Source organism: Myxine glutinosa, chromosome 2 (assembly GCF_964187855.1).
Source record: "Myxine glutinosa chromosome 2, kmMyxGlut1.1, whole genome shotgun sequence".
In the NCBI taxonomy this organism is placed as follows: domain Eukaryota; kingdom Metazoa; phylum Chordata; class Myxini; order Myxiniformes; family Myxinidae; genus Myxine; species Myxine glutinosa.
The window spans coordinates 214,382,625-214,398,744 of NC_136262.1; the positions used below are offsets into that span (position 1 = coordinate 214,382,625).

The 16,120-nt window shown below is 43.4% G+C and overlaps 2 protein-coding genes across 8 annotated transcripts in view; one reads left to right on the plus strand and one right to left on the minus strand.

The window, feature by feature from the left end:
- LOC137420870 (uncharacterized) overlaps window positions 1-16,120 on the plus strand; it is a 17,019-nt gene continuing 899 nt past the window's right edge. Inside the window, exons 1-13 of one of the 7 annotated variants that reach the window (XR_013622471.1) lie at window positions 1-63; window positions 590-1,351; window positions 3,365-3,424; window positions 3,560-3,612; window positions 3,871-4,015; window positions 4,152-4,389; window positions 4,768-4,909; window positions 5,160-5,388; window positions 5,500-5,608; window positions 7,325-7,448; window positions 8,516-8,627; window positions 9,274-9,386; window positions 15,111-15,255. Coding sequence is in view for 6 of the 7 variants with exons in the window: in XM_068106329.2 (XP_067962430.1) it covers window positions 596-1,351; window positions 3,365-3,424; window positions 3,560-3,612; window positions 3,871-4,015; window positions 4,152-4,389; window positions 4,768-4,909; window positions 5,160-5,388; window positions 5,500-5,608; window positions 7,325-7,448; window positions 8,516-8,627; window positions 9,274-9,386; window positions 15,111-15,186 (2,157 nt within the window). In the remaining variant the exon portion in view is untranslated. Of the gene's footprint in view, window positions 145-589; window positions 1,352-3,364; window positions 3,425-3,559; window positions 3,613-3,870; window positions 4,016-4,151; window positions 4,390-4,767; window positions 4,910-5,159; window positions 5,389-5,499; window positions 5,609-7,324; window positions 7,449-8,515; window positions 8,628-9,273; window positions 9,387-15,110; window positions 15,345-16,120 lie in introns of those variants that run through there. The other 6 variants (XM_068106329.2, XM_078772230.1, XM_078772228.1 and 3 more) reach the window with 6 other exon arrangements.
- The window catches only part of RBM8A (RNA binding motif protein 8A), a 21,642-nt gene continuing 20,791 nt past the window's right edge, over window positions 15,270-16,120 (minus strand). The window contains exon 6 of the mRNA XM_068106332.2: window positions 15,270-16,073. Within this exon, the coding sequence (XP_067962433.1) occupies window positions 16,028-16,073 (46 nt within the window). The 3' untranslated portion in view covers window positions 15,270-16,027. The remainder of the gene's footprint in view (window positions 16,074-16,120) is intronic.

The following is a 16,120-nucleotide window of genomic DNA, read 5'->3' on the forward strand; positions in this document are numbered from 1 at the left end:
ACAAAACGTGTTACGTCATACGTCACACGGGGACCAGGACCAGGACGTACGATTACATTGTTGGTTCGTACTCGTTGTTTCGGTTTTTACTTGTTTCTCTCTCTATTGTAAATGTTACATTGTGATTTTTGACAGTGGGACTCGGTAATTTATGCATTTTGGAAATGTAAACTATTTAGTAGCAAACTTGATTATTTATTCATTTCGTTCTTTCGAGTTATTTGTGTCAGATTTATTAATGTCTGTTCTGTTGTTGCTTGTCCTCCTTGTTTCTCTGACTGTCATGTTTGCCTTTCTGTTTTTGAGTTTGGTTATTCGATTTATTCTCATTCGTGCACGTTTTTCGGACTTATTCAGCTGGTTCGTCGGTAAATGTTTGCCTGTGGTGTTTGGGCGGTGTATAAATTGTGGGTGCGAGCTGAAAGGGGGCGAAACCCTTGATGAGAGGGAAGGTGATAAAGCAATGGCCAGTGTTCTACATGGTCAAGTGTACTTCTTAACCTCGTATTTTTTATTTTTAACATTATTTAAATATCACATGTACATGTACATATATATTTAATGTATTTCCTCTGTTTTTGGTGGAAAGAAAGGTATGCAAGCTGAAGAGAACCTCACCAGTGCTGCTGTCAATGCCAAAACCTCTTCTTCATGTCCTCAAATGCAGCAAGGAGAGACTGCTGGTGTCAATGTTGACTGCTCTCTATCCCATTCTGGTTTTCACCGCCATGCACAACCACATGCGGCAAAAGTGACCGGTTATGAACCGCTTTGCACTGCCCCACCCGAAGGATCCTTAGCTTTTGATGAGGGTTCAACACCGGCATCACTGCCGTGTCCAGAGAGCGATGCTGCGGCACGCAACGATTTGAGAACTCGAGGGAAGAGTGCGCGTCGTCGTCGTGTTTGCAAGTACTTCCTTGCTGGTGGTTGTTTTTATGGAGATAGATGTCACTTTGCCCACCCACCGCATGCTGATCTACCTCCTCTTGGTGGTGCTGGCGTTTCTGTTGACGCACGACGACGGACAATTGCGACTCCGCGTCGTGCTGAACAAAAGGTGCCTTCCGTGGGAGCTGCTGGTTCGGCGTCGGATAGAGGGAACTGCGGAAGGCCTTTGCAGTGCATGGCGAAGGGGCGAAAGTACAGGCCTCCCATGACAAGACCACCTCTGGGTGTGCAGCCTCTTCTTTTCGAAGGTTTGACCAGTGATGCTGTGGAAAAACTGAGGGAGACTGAGATAACTCAGCTTGGAAAACGTTTTCCAGGAGACAAATTGATCAAACAGGAGAGGGATGATGGGAAGGTCACTTTCTATCGCTTCACCGTTAACCCCACAGACCCTGACTGGGTAAGCTCGACCATAATAGCAGTCCTTTGTCATCAACAAAAGAGTGAATTGTTCAATTTATCATGATTCTCTTTTCAAATTTGTCTTTTGTAACGTTCAAGATGAAATCCTTTAAACATAGCTGAAGTGGTCCAGATTATAGGGCAAATGTACTTTGATTTTTCAACCAAATTTTATGCTTAAAGCCCCATTTTTGGTGTTTGGTCCCAAATGCCATTCTATAATAACTCGACCCACCGAGTCATAAACTGGGTGACGTCATACACCCAGCTGCTCAAAATATCTGATCATTATAGACCTGACCACAAACTTGTGACAACAAGGCTTGTATTATTTGTTATTTAATCTCGATCAACATCGCCCTCTGACATTTACAACCACAAAGTTGCCTGTTAGGCAGACATTGGGAGATGTTCCACCTCAATGAAAGAAGCCGATGAGTAACATTCCTAACGAGGAGAGCCAGTGAGAATTAAAAAGGTCATGGGTAGGAAAGGGGTATGTGCGATGTCGCTGCTGCGGCCATTGCGTACAGGAGGGAAGATAGTGATTTGATAGGCTTAGGGAAGTGAGAACAGGGCCTGGATTAGACCTTTCGTTTATTGTAGCACAGAAGGTGCAGATACCTTATTTTGGGTTGTTCACGTATTTTGAACAATACTGCAAGTTCCCGTGAACTTGTGAACCAATTCTTAAATTGTTATTATTTATATATACTAGGGCATGCCCGTACTATATATATATCTAAAATTATATCCCCCCCCCCCCCTCTATTTACATGAAATGGTTTGGTCCAAAGCGAACGGCTTGCGAGTACGGTGACAATCCCCCCCCTCTATTTACATGAAATGGTTTGGTCCAAAGCGAACGGCTTGCGGAGTTTGGTAAAGAAATCGCCATAGCGTGCACAAACGCGCAGGAAAGCGAAAGAATCGCAAATTAGTTTTAATTAGTTTTAAAACATAGTTTAACGCCAACATAGTTTGCCAACGTGAAATAAATGAATACGCTCTCAAATGTGCCGTCCGAGGCAGAGTCTGTTCGGCACGTTCGGCACACGTGATAGCTCGCTGCTCTCTGATTGGTTGAATCGTTTTTTGGACATAGCTCGGTAACTACTTGTCCGATTAATATGAAACCTTGAAAAGGCACATCCTCGGGTCCCCAGAAATATACCTGGCAAGTTAAAAGTATATCGGACCCGTGGTTGTCGAGAAACAGCGGTCACAGACAAACAAACATACACACAGAGATTACTGGAATTATAGATAGACTAGGGCATTGCCCGTACTATATCTATATCTAAAATTATATCCCCCCCCTCTATTTACATGAAATGGTTTGGTCCAAAGCGAACGGCTTCCGGAGTTTGGTAAAGAAATCGCCATCGCGTGCACAAACGCGCAGGAAAGCGAATGAATCGCAAATTCGTTTTTATTAGTTTTAAAACATAGTTTAACGCCAACATAGTTTGCAAACGTGAAATAAATGAATACGCTCTCAAATGTGCCATCCGAGGCAGAGTGTGTCCGCCACGTTCGGCACACGCGATAGTTCGCTGCTCTCTGATTGGTTGAATCGTTTTTTGGACATAGCTCGGTAAGTAATTGTCCGATTAATATGAAACCTTGAAAAGGCACATCCTCGGGTCCCCAGCAATATACCTGGCAAGTTAAAAGTATATCGGACCCGTGGTTGTCGAGAAACAGCGGTCACAGACAAACAAACGTACAAACAGAGATTACTGGAATTATAGATAGATACTGCAAGTTCCCGTGAACTTGTGAACCAATTCTTTAATTGTTATTATTTATATATATATATATATATATATCGAAGTGTCGGCACAATGGACCATATAGCTTCTGCCTGTGTCCAAGTTCCTTATATAATGGATTTTTAAAATGCATGGGAAGCATGTGTTCTGGTTGGATGATGCTTTGTAACAATCTGTCGATAGTGTTTTTTAAATTTATTTTAACTTATTTTAAATGTTTATCTTTTCTATTTCAGCCATTTGACATTATTAATTTGGATGTTATGGTCAGCTTTCCCGAAAACTACCCATTGGAGGTGAGGAGGTTTTATTTATTTGTTCAATCTATTAAAATTTAACCTTATCCGTTGGTGACTTTAATCTTTCATATTTGCAAACTTTTACCTATCGAATAGCAAAAAGTATTTGATGTTTGAGTCGTTTTGTTGCAGGTTTTCCAAGTCACCATTCCTGAAGATCAAGACCTTCCCAGTATTATGGGAAGGTAAGAAGTTTACTTTATCTTTCACTGTTTTGAAGTGGGGTGTTGATCCTTTTTAAAGTCTCGAGTTTGGAACGGACGGGTAGCAATATGGTCAACTGGATTCCATGATTGGTGTTAGTTTGAAGCTTATTTATAAATGTCTATTGGCGTGACGATGGCCGCTCCATATTGGCACGTTTTGCTGTGAATGCTGCTAGCGAAGGATAAAAGCAAAAAGGAAGCTTGCGACGGCCATACTTGTAATGATCCCGCTTGCAGGCATGTGGAGAAATCTGCACAGGACTGGCTTCAGGCCAAGCATGCCACTGTGCAACTCCTCGGTCAGCTGGAACTCCTCTTTCGTCCTTTCCTTCGTTGGCTCGATCGCAACATGGAGCGCCTTTTCACTGAAGGTGCGCGCCTGGTAAGAACCGTTCACCGGTCCGCACACACGTTCCGTGTGATTGCGGGATCACTCGCCGGTGTGTGAAATTCTTTGTTTTAAATGGGTAGAATACAGCGGAACGAGCTGAGTTGTCCAAGTTGTAATGTCTCTGCAGCTCAAACGTGAACTCGCCGCCGAGAGAGCCGGTATTCAGTTCATTCCATTCCGAGACCTCTCTGGCACAAAGTCCACATCTCCACCCCGTTCTCCGCTGGTACCCACCCAAGATGCTGGCTCGTCCACAGCAGATGTTGCTGAGGAAGCGATCGAGAAAGAACCTTCGCAGGAAGACTGCGAGTCACATGATGAAGAGAGCACGCCATACGAGCACGACGATTGTGAGGAGGAAGTCGGTATGCTTGCCATGTTATGTTTGCCACAATTATTTGCTTTTCCATGCAAGGTTTAAAAACAAAACAACAAAGTCTATTGAAGGTATTTATGAATCATTGTTAGATGAAGATAAATAAATTATTCCATTTGGAGAACTTGTTTACAAGAGTTCCAAAGTTCGTAGTTTCGTTCTCAGTGCACACTTCAGTTTGAAGCGAGAGGTCGACGGTGATTGTGAGCAATTTTGTTGCGGAGAAGATATTTCAAGTATTCTTCCCTAGTTTCTCAACAAACAGGAAGAACAAAATGTCTCATCTCAGTAGTCTAGTGCTGGCCATTTTCTAGAAGTTGATGAATCTTCATTTCTACCCACGGTCGTGATCATGCTGGGTCTCGAGATGTAGGTGGTGCTCGGGACGGAGACGGCACACCTGCGACCACGAGGAAGGGGACCGAGGTGAAACTGCTGGGCCTCACCATGGGTGAAGATGCTGGGATTTTGATAGCACAAAGTCTCACACTCCTCCTCCAGTGCAACAGGTGACTAGATCACAATGGTTGGCTCTCTGCAAAGGGTCTGCTCTTGTACACTCCAAAGTCAAGAAGCTTTGTTTGGGAGTTTACAGCTTAATCGCCTTTTTAAAACCTGTTGTTGTTCTCAAGAAATAGAATCGTAAATGTGAATGTTTTTGTTTTTTTGGGGGGGTTTTTCCCGACGACAAGGTGTTTTTAATGGGATAGTTTCCCCCTACCCTCCCCTGTCCTTTCTATCACCTATCTACTCTCACAGGTGCAAAGCAAAAGAGGAAGTACGAGTGAATGCTGAAGGTGCAAGTTCTGCAGAGTGTAGTAAATGCCACGTACAACTCAGTGCCAAGGCTCACTTTTCCACGGCACATCACCACGATTCCGTGCTGGCAAAGCTGAACCTGCAGTTTTGTCGCGCTGTGGAGCTGCTCCTGCAGACTAGCCAGCTGGCTCTAACCTGCCTGCACTGCTCACTCGAGCACCCACTTGTGGTATGCCATCACCTTGATGATCGAGCTTAACTTGTCAAAGTTCCTTGAACTTGAATGAGCCCAATTTCCCCACTCCCTTTTTACGCAATTTCCCCACTCCCTTTTTACCAGGGTCTCTGCTACGGTGTCAAGCGGGAATTTAACTGCCGCCATTGTCATAGGCGCCTGTCGGTGCTTATTGAGGGAGCCCGGCTCCATACCTTTGAGCCAGAGTTGCAAGGTGCTTTTCCAAAAATATTTTGGGAAATGGATTTGCTAGCTATTTCAATCTTTTGTTTCATCAAACTTTCACCTATTCAAATCTTGTTTCAAAACGGGTCCGATTTGAATTATCAGCCTCCCCTCCGCAATCCTTTAATTGTGCAGGGGATGGGGTTTTGTGTGTGTGTGTGTGTGTGTGTGTGTGTGTGTGTGTGTGTGTGTGTGTGTGTGTGTGTGTGTTTGTGTGTGTGTGTGTGTGTGTCCGTCCAGGTGTGTGTCCGTCCAGGTGTGTGTCCGTCCAGGTGTATGTCCGTCCAGGCGTGTGTGTGTGTCCAGGTGTGTGTGTGTGTCCGTCCGTGTCCGGGTCGTAACATTTTTACCATTTGAGCTATTGTCATCAAATTTCAACAAAGCTTTAGTATGATAATATGAACCACCTTTAGAGGCCATTTTTCCCCGTACAGGCTGAGTCAACCCCCCTGGCGTTAATTCAGTGATTGACCGGGATTCGAATCCAGGATCCTAGGATCAGTATGATAATATGGAGAAGGCAAATTAATAATTTGGTCAAAAGATCAATGTTTCATAAAATCATCAATTTTCCTCCAATTGACCTGAAAGTTTAAGAATTTGCAGGTCACCAAATTGGTTCACCAATCACAAACTAGAGCTCGAAGGTCAACGCTGCATTGTCATCAATTTTCATTTGTATTTTTTTTTTAAACTGTTTTCGTTATTTTGAGCATATGGAAGAAGAAGAAGACGTCGGAATACAAACGGACACGGACGGGCTTTGCATTTTGCGATGCTTTCCTTTTTTTAATTGAAGTGATAATGACAGTTTATGATCGATGAACGAACAACTTGATTTTAATTAATTTTTTTATTTTGAACGTGAATCAGAAAACAAACCTATTGTTTATCAAATCTTTGGCTCTGAATTTGTCACGATCGTGCATGTGCAGAGAGAGAGATAATATTTTTACTCTGTTTGTTTGACAGTCAAACAAAATTGAAAATAATTCCAAACAGGAAGCTTACTGTTTTTAAGGACGTAATAAAAGACGCAAACAACAGGCACGAAGAACGAATGTAATGTGTTAAACAAGGTGGTGTAAAAGACGCTGCATCAACGGTGATAAACTTAGATTTTTTTTTCTACAGCCCTTAAAATGTTTAATCTATTTAAATTGAATTATATACTTGAACGCTGTAGAACACAAATTTCCTTTTTGACACTTTCAAAACTCTACCGTTTAGCAGTAGTTGGACAAAATATTATGGCATTTAACGTCCTAACGGCCAATCAAATTTGCCGCTAGTAGACCATATACATGTCCTTTTTCTCAGTGTGGGGTAATGTGTTTTATAAACTCTGTTGTACTTGTTTTGTTTCTTTATTCAATCGCCACACACAGGTCTGTCATTCCCTGTTGTCCATTCGTGTGTAGAATTTACCCACTTCCTGCTGGCATGTCAAGGACTGCCTGATGTTGCATTTTCACATGCAAGCCATGCATGGATAAACAATGGCTGTGATAGAAGCGTCCACTGTGCCTTTCACAGCTCAGTAGTGCACGTCCTGATCCGACACACGGATTCTTGGCACGACCTGAATGTCAAAATATCTGGAGTAATTTGTGGGAAATCTGACTGCATTTCAAGAACTTGGTGGATGAACCAGTGCGGGTCCTCGTCTGATATATCCTTATGAAGAAACTTTTTTTTTCTGCAGCCACTGCAAACTCCGCCATCTTGAAGCCTAAAAATTACATCAAAGGCACAGCATTCCAGCCGGGCAAACCTCTTCCGGAAAACGGCACATGCAAGCACTACAAGAAGAGCTTCCGCTGGTTGCGGTGAGTGGTGGTCACGTCTTTGGTTCTTTACTTGCGTGTTTTTGCTCGGTGCTCTGAAAGGATGACGAAATGGCAGAGCAGGCAAGCACCAAGGTGTCTGCAGACCTCACCCTTAACCATCGTTTGTATTCAAACCAGGCTGCATACACGCTGGCCCGATTCGTCCACAAAGGACGAGTCATCAATAGGCTACAAATAAGGTACAAATGCCATACTATTACAGGCATGGAGATGTTTACCCATGTGACCCGGCCATCCTGGTGCTGTCCAACGCTCCCCAGCGTTTTTCACCTTGATGAAACGCAAATTATGAATAGCAAAAGCAATTGTTCACAAAAACATGTAATACGAATCAACAATGGAAGTGTGCTGCTGCTGTGCTTTCTGCCATGACCTTGCCTGTGTTTTTATATGTGAATGGGTCAGCGTGCGTGCAACCTGGTTCAAATACGAACGGTACTTCATTAAAACCACATCCGGTAGTGTCATGGTTAGAGCGTCCGGGGTTAATTTAGGGTATGAAATGGAAGGTCGGGATAGGGCGAGCGATAATTCAAAGCCGTTTTTTTTTTTTCTTGAAGGGAACAGTTAACAAGTGAAGGCCTAAGTGTGGAGGTAAATATGGCGTTTGTTGAAGATTTCACAAAGAGATGGTTAGCTCCATGAGTGTGGGGTTGTTAAAGTGGTGACAAACTTGTATCCTTGTAAAGTTACATTGTAATTCCATTCAAGGTGGACAATTGTGATTTGAGGGTTTCCACGTTTGGGCATTGCACACGTTTTTGAGGTGTGTGTGTGTGTGTGTGTGTGTGTGTGTGTGTGTGTGTGTGTGTGTGTGTGTGTGTGTGTGTGTGTGTGTGTGTGTGTGTGTGTGTGTGTGTGTGTGTGTGTGTGTGTGTGTGTGTGTGTGTGTGTGTGTGTGTGTGTGTGTGTGTGTGTGTGTGTGTGTGTATATATAATGTGCCGATGCCGATGGCAAGCAGACTGAGTCTCGGTCACGGGGAGAGGGTGGCCGTTAGATTTGGCTTGTGGCACAAGGCTCACTCATGGGCGTTTCCCCTTGGCAGCTTCCCGTGCTGTGGTCGTGCGTATCCCTGTGACATTTGCCACAATGAAGATCAGTCGCACGAAATGGAGCAGGCTACTCGCATGATTTGTGGATTCTGCGCCCGTGAGCAGGTGCCTCGAGCAAGTGTGGCCTCTGTGCAGCTGTGTTTTATTAAGCCTGCATGTTATATTCGTCTTATTTTGTACTTGTTTGCTGTTAATTAGTTTGCTGCTAGTTTGCAATTAGTTTGCTGTTAATTAGTTTGCTGTTAATGGGTTAGCCAGTTCAGCATTCCCATATGAGCACTTCGCTCGTAATGCTGGGATTTTTGGTTCAATTACCTTATAATGTATCTATTCTCTTAGCACCTTTTATTGAATGTTAAAGTAAACCGATGTTGACTAATGGCCACCTTCCTCCCTCTCGTGATGAATGTACAAGCTCGTCCATGAGCCTGACATCAGTGTAAATATAAAACGCAGTGAAATTGCCTATACGTACACACATTTTCATCTGTCCTGATGTTTTATCCCCATTATCATGGTTTTCTCGCCCCCCCCCCCCCACCCTGCTCCCTCCTCCCCCCCACACCCCCAACCCACTCCCTCCTCCCCCCCACAACCCCACCCCGCTCCCTACTCCCCCAGTTTTAAATTTGCCATTTTGCAATTTCCCTTTACATTTTGAAATGCTATTTTCAAGCCATTCTGAAAAAGCTGTTGTGCTCCTTACCTGTGTGCTTGTGCCCTCCTGTGCCACCCTGGCCCCGCTGTTCAGCCTTATTCCAATGGAAAAGCATGCCTTGGATGTGGCTCTTTTATGACAAGCTGCAACTTCACACCGCACTGGGAGGGGGGTCAGGGATGTCGTAACCGCATCAAAATGTCTCGGTGAGTCCCCAGTTGTACATTGTGTCCCAATTTTGTACGTTTGAGGCTAAAAGGTCAGTATATAGTTTTACTGCACCCTTGTCGTCTAGATTGGTCTGGATTTCCAGAACAAAAGGGGGAACATGGACAAAAAAAAGCTTAAATCAAAGGGAGGCGCAAAGCACCCCTCCCTTTATATAAGGGATCGTTTCTCTGTATGCAGCTTTTACATATTTTAAAAAAAAAAACACCTTTAGAGGCCATTTTCCCCCGCACAGCGGGGGTTGGCCTTTTTCGGGAACCGTGGTTGTTGTTGTTTTTCGGTCCCCTTTTTGAAACAATGTTTTACGGCCGGATGCCCTTCCTGACGCCAACCCTTTTTGCCGCCTTTAACGACAAACAGGGAATTACCAGTGAACTGGTACTCAATTAGCCGACCTCGGAAGGATGACAGGCTGAGTCAACCCCCCTGGCGTTAATTCAGCGATCGACCGGGATTCGAACCCAGAATAGGATCCTAAGCTCCTAAGCCGGCACCCTAGCCGCTAGCCCAACACCAGGGTTTTACATGGGGACTGAAAATACGTTTCTCAGCTTCCATTGGACGAAATTGGCTGCAAATTTCAGAAGTAAATGCTTTGTATGTTGAGGTAATATGTTCCAAATTTCAGCAACGTCTCTTTATGCATTCTTGTTATATTTAGAAAACCCTCGAAGTCAAGTTGGTGTCTGTCCGTCCGCCCGCCCAAAATGTGTTGGCGCTTTATATCTCACTATACTGTCACGCAACTGCGATTAACACCAGAGTTGCGGATAGCCGATCACGAGGCTTTAACTCCCGAGGCGGAAGCTCAATAGCGGATTCCAAAATCAACACCTAAAACCCTTGAGCGCGCGGAATGGAGGGGAACGACGAGAGCCCCGCAGCCTTATCTATTAAAGTCAAACAGGAAACTGCGTTCAGGTATATACAGAAAAGAATACAACGATTTATTAAATGAAAAGCAAGGACAGGAAAATACGCGCCGGTAATGAACTATTCTAAATCGGGATCCCGCACACCAGATATCAAAAACGAGACGAGGGGATATGAATACCAAAGAAACACGTCTTTTATGTCACGTGTACACGCGGAGCTCGGCTTATCTGTCTCGTCGTTGGCTTCGGCTACTATCCACCACGGCCCAGATGCACCCACGAAGCCTTGCTCCAAGCTCCGATCCTCTCGCCTGCCCACGAGGTCCGTGCACCAAGCTCCAAGGCACCCAACACAGGCCAGTGGCTTCACCCAAGGTAGATCCCCACACGAAGCACGAAAAGACAGGAACGGGGAGAAAGCAGGTGTGTCTGCACGTCTTGTCCTTCCAACTCGCTTCTCAATTGCTCACTGCCAAACTGCACACTGCAAACTGCAAACTGCCAACGCAACTCGGGCTCTCTCTCTGCACTCAACTCTTCACTCGATCCAACTCTCCGGACTGGATTCAACTTGGTTCAGCGCACCTCCGAACGGCACTGCCGAAAATGGCGTCCGACCCTCGATAATATCTCTGGCCGATGACGTCACATTGGTGCACTGCTCTGCCAATCAGAGCCTCCCACGACTCGCCGGCTCGTCCAGGGGCACGCCCACTGCACTACTGCCACTCCCGACTCCGTGGTCACCGCACGTGCTACGCGAGGTGGGTAGGCCTCTCGGAGGTGTAAATGGTGGCGGCCAAGGGTGGTGGTGTTCCAGCCCGATTTCTTCCTCAGTCATGTCAGGGGAGAGGGTGTCACTTAGTGTTGTACTAAAGGTCCTAACTAGTGTCTATGTGGTCTGCAGTGCCATAATGGACAAAGGTTTGATTACCAGGTGAGACATACAAGGGCTATACTCATTATTCCCTAACTATCACCCGAATCTCCTGGTAGATTCACAATCATACATCTTATCCCGACGAACGACTAAACATGAAGAACTTATTACAGGTAGATTCCCTATCGTGACAGTCGAATACCTACCTACACAGATCTACCTGGCTCTAGATATTGATTTACCCCCAGACATAACAATACATTGAAACTCGATGAAACTTATAATATACATCGGCCAATAGGTCTAGTTAGTGGCTTTCAAAACCAATTCCACCTAAGTTTTTGCTTTAAATATAAATATATACACATAAATAAATGTATAAAAATATATACGCACTTTTCATTACTCTTCAAGGCTAACCCCCGCTCTAGCAGGGAAAATGGCCTTAAAATGCATGTTGTTGTTTTGTGTTGTTATTACTCTTCAAAATATTATTACACAAATCTAACGTACTGGCTCAATGGCCTACTGGATAATGCATCAGACTCCCAAGCTGGGGATTGTGGGTTCAAAGCCCGTCTGGGTTGAATATTTTTTTTTCCCCTTACTTTTTCAAGTCTTTTATATCGTCTTGAATAAAGTCTTGACCGATGATCAAATGCATTTTGTTCGTATTTAAAATGTATCTTGGGGAAAATGTCAGGGGCATAGAAAAGACCCCTTTATATTAGGGTATGTGCAATGTGGCAAAGTATAGAAAAGAAGGGGCATTCCATCGCTTATAGAAAATGCCAAACAATACAAAATAAGAGGCATTCAAGAAATCTCGTGTGCATGCTGGACTACCCTTGTGTTGTGAGGAGGAACCAAGTAATGCTCCAGAAAAGTTCATATTAATGGGCGCCCCACATCTGGCAAATAAAATACATTTACTTCTTCATGCAGGTGTCAAATTGGCGCCATTTATATGAACTTTTCTAGAGCATTACTTGATTCCTCTCAAGAACACAATGGTAGTTAAGCATGCACACGAGATTTTTTTTTTTTGAATGTCCCATCTTTTCTATACTTTGCTACATGGCACATACCAGACATAAAAGGGCCTTTTCTATGCCCCCGGCATTTTTACCCAAGAATATGAGTAATCGACAAGATGGATGTTTTTTCGAGAATGATAGAGGTTGCATTTTATTTGAAATAAATTAATTCCTTATAAAAGGACAGTATGTATAACCAGCCTTGGTGGTGTAATGGTTAGTTTCCTCTCTGAATCTGGGAGGTGAGTGGTTCAAACCCCGACCGAGTCATGTCAAAATCCGTACTGTCAAGCATGGTGGTGGCAGCATCATGTTATGGGGCTGCTTTTCATCAGCAGGTATTGGCAAGCTTGTCAGCACAGAAGGGACAATGGACGGTACAAAGTACCAGATAATTCTTCATGAAAACCTACTTGTCAGCCATGAATCTGAAACTGGGTAAGAGATTCACATTTCAGCAGGACAATGATCCGAAGCACAAAGCTAAAGCCACACTGGAGTGGCTGAATAATAAGAAAATACAGTCACGTGAAAAGTAAGTACACCCCACGTAAAGTTTTGACTTTTTCAACATATTTCAACATACAGCTATTTGATCTTCATTTCAACAATATTGATAGATAAAGGTGATATAATATAACAAATGTCATGAAACATTCACATTTTGTGGTCCATTGTATAATTTAAATAAACATAAATGCAAATTTTGCATGTGGAAAAAGTAATTACACCCTTGGCTCTAATAGGTGGTATTGCCCCCTTTGGCAGAAACAACCTCAAGTAGGCGTTTCTTATAACTGTCTACCAGTCTCTGACATCGACTGGGAGAAATTTTTGCCCACTCCTCCATGCAGAATTCTTTCAGCTGTGCGATGTTTGAGGGGTTTCTTGCATGCACAGCTCGTTTCAAATCCCCCCACAACATCTCGATCGGATTTAGATCCGGGCTTTGACTTGGCCATTCCAGAACCCTCCATTTCTTTCTTTTCACCCATTCCTTGGTGGATTTACTGGTATGTTTAGGGGTCATTGCCATGTTGCAAGGTCCACCTTCGGGTGAGCTTCAACTTTCCGACAGATGGCCTCACATTATCCTCAAGCACCCTCTGGTACAATGAAGAATTCATAGTGGATTCTATGATGGTGAACTGTGCAGGCCCTGATGCAGCAAAGCTGCCCCAAACCATAATATTTCCACCACCATGCTTTCCAGTTGGTATCAGGTTCTTGTGGTCAAATGCTGTCTTTGGTTTTCGCCAAACATGTCTTCTGGTACTGTGGCCAAATAGCTCTACCTTTGACTCATCTGTCCAGAGCACATTGTTCCAGAAGTGCTGGTCTTTGCCTAGGTGTTCATTGGCAAACTTTAGTCTTGCCCTGATCTTTCTGGACAGCAAAGGTTTCCTCCTGGCACACCTCTGATGTCAATCAAATTTGTGCAGCCTCTTTCTAATGGTAGACTCATGTACTTTGACATCAACAGTGGCAAGAGCTACCTGTAGGTCTCGTGATGACATTCTGGGGTTCTTCGAGACTTCTTTCAGCATCTTGCGGTCTGCTCTCGGGCTGAACTTGCTGGGGCGGCCTGGCCTGAACAAGTTGGCAGTTGTTTGGAATCTTCTCCACTTGTAGATGATTTTCCGGACAGTCGAATGATTGGTTTCACATTGTTTGGAGATCTTTTTAAATCCCTTCCCAGACTTCTAGGCATCTATAACCTTCTTTCTGAAGGCTTCAGAGAGCTCTTTTGATCTAAGCATGGTCTAAGCTGCACACTTCAACAACAAAGAGCAAACCAAATGAAATGTCTGAGGTTTAAATAAGACAGGTTCCTCCAAGATCCTCTCTAACGATGTTCTTATCATTTGCACCTGAGCTGGTGCACCTGATTCTAATTTTAGGTATTTGAAGTAGTGATAAATGTAGGGGTGTACTTACTTTTTCCACATGTGAAATTTGCATTTATGTTTATTTAAATTATACAATGGACTACAAAATGTAAATGTTTCATGATATTTGTTATATTATATCACCTTTATCTATCAATATTGTTGAAATGAAGATCAAATAGCTGTATGTTGAAAAAGTCAAAACTTTACATGGGGTGTACTTACTTTTTCACGTGACTAAGTGTTCTTGAGTGGCTTCGTTAAAGTCCTGACTTGAATCCAATTGAACATTTATGGAGATACCTGAAGATTGCAGTCCATTGACGATCCCCATCAAACTTGGCAGAACTAGAGCAATTTTCATGTAAAGAAGAGGCAAATATTTCACCATCTCACTGTGCAAAGGTGGGAGAGACGAACTACCCCCAAAATACTCATGACAGTCATTGCTGCAAAAGGTGCTTCCACCAAGTACTGACCGAAGGGGCTGAATACATTTGCAACCAGTGAATTTTGATTTGTACTTGTTTTTTGTCGGTATTCTTAGCATGTAACCTTCAACTGTAACAATGTTTAGCTTGATCTCTTCAGATATGAATAAAGAAGTTCATTTGGAAACATGTTCTACATAATTGGTAATTTACCGAAATGTGCCATTGATACACCGCTCTTGCAGGGAAAATGGCCTTAAAATGCATGTTGTTGTTGTTGTGCCATTGATAGCGGGTGAATACTTTGCAGGCCGCTGTACATTAGGAGCATAATGCCTGCTTTCCTGCCTCAAACATCACCCTTCCTCTATCCTCCATACTTGGTTTTATTTATTTAAAATTGATTTAAACCTAAAATTCATGAGCCCACCAATAGCAACATTCATTCCAAATGTGCAGAGCTCGGCACAGTGCAAGTTGGTAGATTAATTGCCAAACGGCAGAGGCAGTATCTTCTTCTTATGAAATCCAAGCATTTTGCCCTTTATTGGTGGATTAATGTCTCGTTTATTTTTCGTTTTGCTTTGCAGAAAAGACAAACAGAAATACAGCAACACAAACAAAACAGTTTCTCGAAAAGCAACCACCCCTCAGGCTAAAAAATGAGTTCCTGCCGCAGATGTGCTCACCAGGCTGTAGCCAGTCTCTACTACTGGTTCAAAACAAGTACAACAGGTGCGACTGGCACGTCTCGTAACAGAAGTAAAGTTTATTTCTTCCATTTATGAAATATTTTATCCTCATTAAAATCATTTCAAAATGCACGATTTGTACTTGGGTGCGAGTTTTATTTGAGTTCATGTCTTCTACCAAATCAAAAGGCAGATGAGCTGTGTCACAATTTGACTTCCTGAAATGAAAGTGGGAGAGTGGAGAACTCTGGCAGTAGAGATGGTGATTCCCCACACACACACACCCCTTCCCCCCTTTCCGATGGATGTCCTTCAAAACCAATCTATTTGTAAACAAAGTCAAAGCATGAACAAGGGGAAGCAGACAAACAAAAATTAATGAACAAAACTCGATTATTTTGCAAAACATGAACAAAAAAAATCGATTAATTTTTTTAAAACATTTAAAAACCAAAAGGTATCCAAAACAATGATTGTTTTAATGAGGGAAAAGCAACATGGCCACCACCCCAACTAAGACATGGTGTTGAGGAAATGAACTTTCAATCCATCATTTGAGAACCATTCCTGAGACCTTCCAATGATGAGAAAACATTTCACCAACACCATAAAAACAATGAAATACAATTTGTCAGCATTTCAAACATGACTCCCAAAAATAAAAACCAAAAAGTTAAGTTTTTAAACACAGAAGATGAAACACCGAAACAACAAATTGAACAGCCACAAAATATGAATGCCTCTAAGGAAATAGCTGTTGTAAATGTGCTGAATGTAAGGGGCAGATGTACAAGTCAGCCTGTAACTGCTTGCAGCTAACGCCGCCGCCTGTCTGGGCTGCGACTGCGTCTTCGCCCGCCCCTGGTGGGAGAAAGAAATAGAAAGTGCGGAGCAAAAGCGGAAGAGAG